Raw genomic sequence first — 6,866 nt, forward strand, 5'->3', positions numbered from 1 at the left:
ATATTCTAGGTACTTATATATTTATATTGATGTGTATCATAAACGATTACTATTAGTCCATAAGAGAGCATTACTATTTGTGCCGAGCTCTTGTTATGATTAAGTAAAAGTTTTACTTAGCAAATAATTATTTTGCAACATGCAAATATTATATATATATTTATAGAAATCGAATGTATAAAAATCGAAGTACTATTATAATAAATGGAATTTATTTAAAAGCACTCAGTGTATATTATTTAATAATATTTCCACCCATTTAAGCTGACAAAAACAAAACGCATTAAAGTAAGTACAGTTTATTTTATTTAATGCCATTAAGTACAATTTCATTTGTATACAATAAATGCAAGTTTTCGGCGTACGTCTTTTGCTTTAAAAAGAAGAAATAATTTTATATACAAAACAAGGTCAGGTTGAAATTACGTACTTTGTTACCAACTGCCTCAGTTGGCTATTTTACATGAGTATTTGTTAAAAACTAGGAAAAATATATAGATAAGAAAAAAATGAGCTACAAATCATTTCACATTTACAAATTTAAGATAATTGTAGCTACAAACGCGTTCGGGCTTTGTGCATTCCCCGATTTTCGGGCAGTTTATACTCGTGAGGATCGTAATCCTCATAGGCTAACAGTCGCTCAGGCGACGTATCAGGTAACTTGTTGATTTTCTGCAGTCGAGCATAGACAATCTGCAGGTGGCGTCCAATGTAATCCTCGCCAGGTGCGAGTCGATGAGCAAACTGCAGACAGGCAGCGGCTTTGGCCAACCACTTGCGCTCCACAAAAACCACGCAGAGATTGTGGAGACCCTGCGTGTTATGCGGGTCGGTTTTCAGTATGCTGCGATAACATTTCTCAGCTGCATCCAGATCTTTCATGTGATTAATGTAGATGTCGCCCAGTAATATGAGGCCCTTCACATGCGTTGGATGGTGGCGTATCAATTGATTCAGGAAAGGCACCGCATCCAATGGTCGCTTGGTGTCCGCCAGCAGCAGAGCCAGATTGAAGAGCGCACTGCGAAAGTCGGACTTGAGATGTATGGCGCGTTTAAAGAATTGCTCAGCTTCCTCAGAGCTGGACTCATCCATGGCCAGCATGCCCAGATTAAAGTACACCTTCTCGTTGTTTGCATCTCTGGACAGCACCTGGTAGAGGCGAGCACGCGACATTTGACGCGCCTCCTCACCGCCCAGCTCCTGCAGAAGTATGGCCGAATTGAGGAGAGCCTGTTCATGCTCCGGATACAGTTCAATGGCCTTGTTAAAATATACATGCGCCTGTTGACTCTTCCCCTGCTCCAGGAACACAACGCCCAAGTTGTAATAAATATCCGCATTCTCGCTATCATACAGGAGCGCCTGTTCATACACCTCCTGTGCCTGAGCCGTGCGATTCAGCTTCATGAGAATGTCACCCCGATTGATGTAGGCCTGCGAATAGAATCTTGTTATTCATCTTCATATTATACAAATAGAACATAAATTTTAATTTTTAATAGGATGCATTTGAAAGTAAGAATTCAAAATGATTTAGCCTCACCTGAACATAATCACTACGCATGCTGATGGCCTGTCGGTAAAGATGATCGGCCTCCTCTAGCCGCGTCTGATTCTTGGCTATTAGATTGGCAAGATTGATGAACACATTCAGGTGATTTGGTGCAATGCGAGCATGATAGCTAACTCCTGGCTTGGCCTGCGGAAAAAGCGCCTTGGCACGCACATAAGCCTGTTCCGCCTCTGCATAGCGCTTGAGATTGTTGTAGGTGCGACCCACGTTGATGTGGGCACCAATGTCATCCTCCTGTATGCGCACCGCTTGCTGAAAGTACAGCAAAGCCTCCTCATACTGTCCCTCGTTCTCCAGTGCATGTCCCACATTGTTGTACAGCTTGGCATTGCGTTGATTCACATGCACACCGGACATGAACAGTGAGTACTCATTGCGCCAGTCCCAGTTGCGCTGTTGAGTCTTCAGCGCATGCGACAGCAGTAAAGCAACGAGCGCCAACTGCGCCAGGCGACGCCAATGCTTGCCACATCTAGATTGCAGCTGCTCAAAGCCATAGGCAACCAGCAGACAATATCCCATTGAGGGCATATAAAGAATGCGCTCGGCAACCACAAATCCCACTGGAAAGAATAGATTGGAAGCGGGCAAAAATGGCAGCACCAGCCAGCCGAGGCACATAAGCAGGATGCGGGATTGCGGAAGGTTGCGAGTGAAGCAAGCCTTTACCGTCAGCGCAGCCAGTCCAAGAAAAGTGCACAATGTGGCCACGTTTCGTGCATCCGAAAATCCCTCTAGCAAGGGCACAGTGCCTATAAAATAAGAGATTATTATAGATTATTATATATTTAATTGAGAGAACAAGAAATCCATTTATTGTACTCTAATTTTTAACTTAATTGAACGAACATAAGTTTTGCAATTTGTTTCAAATATATTCCATTTTAATTTTCTATAAATTAGAAATAAATCAACCTGTCGATAATTGACGAAGGGCTTTTCTTAAAGGGAAGTCCCAACTTTCCAATAAGCTCAATTTTGACCAAGTAAGTTCTCAAATTCAAAAATAATGGATTTCTTTTTCGCCATCCCATTACAAATATACTCACCCATTGTCCAGTCGCAGCAGAGCAGCGATGGACATAACAACAGCCAGGAGTTCAGGTAGATAAGGTAGCCATAAGTCAATTGACGCACAGGCGTCTCCGCAGATGAGGCGGGATTGTCAAAGCGCGTGAAGATGGGAAGCTGGGAGCCCATGACGTAGACACGTCCCACCAGCAGAGCGATGGTGATGCTGGCTAAGAATGCCAAGCGTTTCCAGAGCACCGACGACCAGCGTCGTGTGTGAGATAAAGGCGATGGCGATGACTTAACCGCTGGCTGCTCCTCGAAAAGACGCAGCACAAAGTGACAGAGATGCATCGGACGCAGTTGTTGCACCACGAACAGCTCGTAAACGGCACAGATGCCGGCAACCGTGATGCCCTGCTCCTTGCACAGCATTGAGGCCAAGAGGCAACTGCCAAAGCACAGAAAGAGCGACGGCCAGTTCGTGCGACGTGACGAGACGACAGCTCCCGACGAGAAGGAGGACGAGGTCGTTGCATGCGCGTAGCTGAGAAACGCACCCAGGTAGCATATCGAAGAGAGCAATTCAGCGCGCCCAACGACGCCAGTAACGGCCTCGGTGTGCACCGGGTGTGTGGCAAACAGGAGCGAGGCGACAAAAGCGCATGTGTTGAGCGAGGAGTGCGAAGAGTTGGACGATGGCGTCGTCGCCTCATTGCTGGGTGCCGCACATTGGCGCAGCAAAAGGCGGCACACACGACGCCACAGCAGACAGACGGCGATGTGCAGCAGCAGGTTGACCAAATGATAACCGAATGGCTCCAGCGAATGCAGCAAGTAGTTGAAGCGAAATGTCAGCACCGTCAGTGGCCTGTAGGACTTGTGCGACTGCTCCTTGCGCATCGGTGTGCCCCAGAAATCGTTGAGGAACACATTACGCAGTGGCGTGCTAGGACGCAGATCCTTGTTGTCCCTTATCGCACTGATATCATCAAAAACCAGGCCACACTGGGTGCTGTTGTAATAGCAAAACACGCAGGCAATGCAAATGCATAGAAATTCCACCAAATTGCGCTGTGAATTTCTGTTGTTGTTGTTGTTTGGATTGTTGCTGTTGCTATTGTTGTTGTTGCTGCAACTCCTGCCGCCCCTTTCTCTCTCACGGTGGCATGTTGCTGTCTGTGCTGTTGCATGTTGTTGATGTAACTGCTGCTGCTGCTGCTGCAACTGCTGCTGTTGGTTTGAGTTCATTGACATCGTTGACTCTTCTTCCCTGCCGTTTCCGTTACTTTCTGCTCTTTCCAGTCCGTGCAGAACTTTAGTTCATGTATCCATGATTACTTCACTAGACCAATTGGAATGTTTCGAATGTTTGAATGAATGTCTGTACATGTATTTTTATAGAAAAACTATGAGGAGATTCTACATTGTCTGAAAAGATACACAATATGGATAAATATTATAAGTATGTAATTATTATAATATTTATGTTTGTAGTATAATATTTTAATATTGTAGAAAAGTAGATTTTGATATTGCTTACATATATACAATAATAAATTTGGAAAAATAGATCATAATTATTATTATACTAATTTTAATTTAATTTTAACTTTTTTTAAATTATTTTATTGAATGAATAATGAATAATATTAATGTATATTTTGATAATAGCTATAAGGTGATTTTACATTGTCTGCACAAATAAATAAGTGTGCAAAAAACATGTATTACAATGTGAAATAAAGCAAATTACAAAGCAATAATATATTAAATTACTTTAATCTATAAATATATACCCTATTTAGGGATTTATATTTTCAATATGCCATATATTATGGTTGCATACACATTCTTACCTACCACTCCCCTCACAAGTAATTCACATTCAACTTGCCCTTTTTCAAAATTTTCACAACCAATATTTGCTGAATTTTCTTTTGCCTTAACAAGAACCCGGAAAAAATCAATTAACGCGCAACAAAGTAACTTCGTCCCGGTTACTGTCCTCAATACCGACTGCATTCACCAAAATCCCGAAGTTAACAAAGTTGTAAGCGACGCAGCAGCAGCGTCGCAGTCGCTGTCAACGTCGACGCCAGCGTCAACGTCAACGTCGACAGCAGCAGTCACCGGCAAAAGTTGCACAGAGAGAAAACTTGCAATCAGCAAACAGAATTGGGAGTTCTAAGGCTAAAAGTAAGTGTTTTTGTTTGTGTTGTAAATATTATGAAATAAAACAAAGCAGCGCATGCATTACTGGGCGTGAGGCCAGAAGTTCATTGGTATGCGGATGTGGACGCAACATTTTCCCACTCGCGCCGACCGAGAGACAGCAACAATGTTGCGCTCAATGTCATCGATTTTGTGGCGGCAGTCACAACAAAACACCACCAAGTAAGCGTAGGGACTTCCCATGGAAAGAAAGAGAGAGAGAGAGCGAGCGGCAGAGAGAGTGCGTGGGAGCGAGTCACTGAGAGCAACTTTGTTGCACGACCGACTTTTACAGCAGAGCCGAAGGACACACACATGCCGGCAAAGCTTGTTGATTTCCCGCCATTTGATGCGCCTGCGCATTCGAAATCCTTGCACTTTCGTTTCATGGCAATAATAACAACAGAACACATGTACATGTATGCATGGGCGCTCTCTGAGGCGCTCTCTTTCCAAGTGTTTTTGTAAAATTACTTTGACCGAGATCCTTGTGCTGCTTCTGTAGCAACCTCGTCAAGGAGGTGCTGCTGTAGTGCTCTGAACCACCCCATTTATGCCGCGCGTGGTCTCTTCTACATTGCGATTTTTGCGACGCCATTACATTGGCGTCCATGCGTCGTGAACAACACAGCCAACAACAACAACAGCACATCAATGTGTGGGTGCATATATGTATACGGTAGCACACGTTCAAAAACTTTGTTGCAAATTATTGCAATTATTACAATGTTGTCATGTGCACTTGCATATATATATTCATTTCCACTTTGACCTTCACTCACCGCATTAAATCTGCAAGTTATAGAGGTAGTTACATTTAAATAAACTAAAGTTACATTTTAACACAAAATTCAACTCGGCCTTTTTGGGCCAACTTGCACGCAATTGCCATTCACATTGTCACACAAGCGACCCGATACCCATCGATATATGCATGTTGTTATCGATGGGATTTAATAAGCAGCCTCATCACTGATAAAAATTGCAAATTTAAAAATGCAAAAAAAAACTCAATAAATAATGAATAAGCTTAATGAAAATTAATAATTTGAAATTAGACTATATTAAGGGAAGCATATAAATGACGGTTTCAGTCTTTTCACCCCAAGGGGAGAAAAGTTACAACAAAAATTCTGCAAAAATTTCAAAAATGCTAGCTTAAAAATTAAGAAATTGTCAAAAAAAAAGAGGTAGAAAAATTTTAAGTTACCAATTTTTAAAATTGACCCAAAACGGTACATACTGGCAAATTGGTGGAAATAACAGGGTGGCAGTATTTGGGCCAGGTGGCAACGCTTTGTCTCGTATAGCCGCAACGTTGTTTGTGGTGGGAAGAAAATAGTTCTGCAGAAGAAATATTTCCGCTTTTTGTTAATTGTAATAAACAATTATCAAAGTTGCACGGCATACAAGAAAACAATGTCGACGGAGGACTTCTATTTGCGCTATTATGTTGGCCACAAAGGCAAGTTTGGGCACGAGTTTCTGGAGTTTGAGTTTCGGCCAGATGGAAAACTGCGGTACGCCAACAATTCCAACTACAAAAACGACACCATGATCCGCAAAGAGGCATTTGTGCACCAGTCCGTCATGGAGGAGCTGAAGCGCATTATAATTGACTCGGAAATAATGCAGGAAGATGATTTGCCATGGCCGCCACCAGACCGTGTTGGTCGACAGGTATATGAATAAATTATTACTAGAGTACTCAATCATCATGCATGTTGTTTTATTTTGCAGGAACTGGAGATTGTCATTGGTGATGAGCACATCTCGTTTACTACCTCAAAAACGGGGTCTTTGGTGGACGTTAACCGCTCCAAGGATCCAGAGGGCTTGCGCTGTTTCTATTACTTAGTGCAGGATCTTAAATGTTTAGTCTTTTCGCTAATCGGCCTGCATTTCAAGATTAAGCCCATATAAAATAGAATATCTCAATGTTCCCCAACTGTATTCAACTCATTTTCTATCGTAAACACAAATATAATAGCTGACTCATTAAATTTTGTAATGACAAACTGAAATTTCTAGTTATTTTCTTCAAATTGATTGAAACAAACAA

The 6,866-nt window shown here is 42.3% G+C and overlaps 2 protein-coding genes across 2 annotated transcripts; one reads left to right on the forward strand and one right to left on the reverse strand.

Moving 5' to 3' along the window:
- Nucleotides 1–286: 286 nt before the first annotated feature.
- Nucleotides 287–5,723, reverse strand: LOC117784776 (protein O-mannosyl-transferase Tmtc3). The gene is made up of 4 exons (XM_034622590.1): nucleotides 5,587–5,723; nucleotides 2,629–4,021; nucleotides 1,550–2,331; nucleotides 287–1,440 (listed from the first exon to the last, which is right to left on the reverse strand). Exons 2-4 carry the CDS (start codon nucleotides 3,845–3,847, stop codon nucleotides 556–558), a joined length of 2,886 nt encoding a protein of 961 aa, XP_034478481.1. The 5' UTR covers nucleotides 3,848–4,021; nucleotides 5,587–5,723; the 3' UTR covers nucleotides 287–555.
- A 369-nt stretch (nucleotides 5,724–6,092) lies between these two features.
- On the forward strand, nucleotides 6,093–6,828 carry LOC117785991 (protein mago nashi). Its single transcript, XM_034624297.1, has 2 exons — nucleotides 6,093–6,484; nucleotides 6,545–6,828. Exons 1-2 carry the CDS (start codon nucleotides 6,224–6,226, stop codon nucleotides 6,725–6,727), a joined length of 444 nt encoding a protein of 147 aa, XP_034480188.1. The 5' UTR covers nucleotides 6,093–6,223; the 3' UTR covers nucleotides 6,728–6,828.
- The last annotated feature ends 38 nt before the right edge of the window (nucleotides 6,829–6,866 follow it).

This window comes from Drosophila innubila (assembly GCF_004354385.1).
Source record: "Drosophila innubila isolate TH190305 chromosome 2R unlocalized genomic scaffold, UK_Dinn_1.0 1_C_2R, whole genome shotgun sequence".
NCBI classification, from domain to species: Eukaryota; Metazoa; Arthropoda; class Insecta; order Diptera; family Drosophilidae; genus Drosophila; species Drosophila innubila.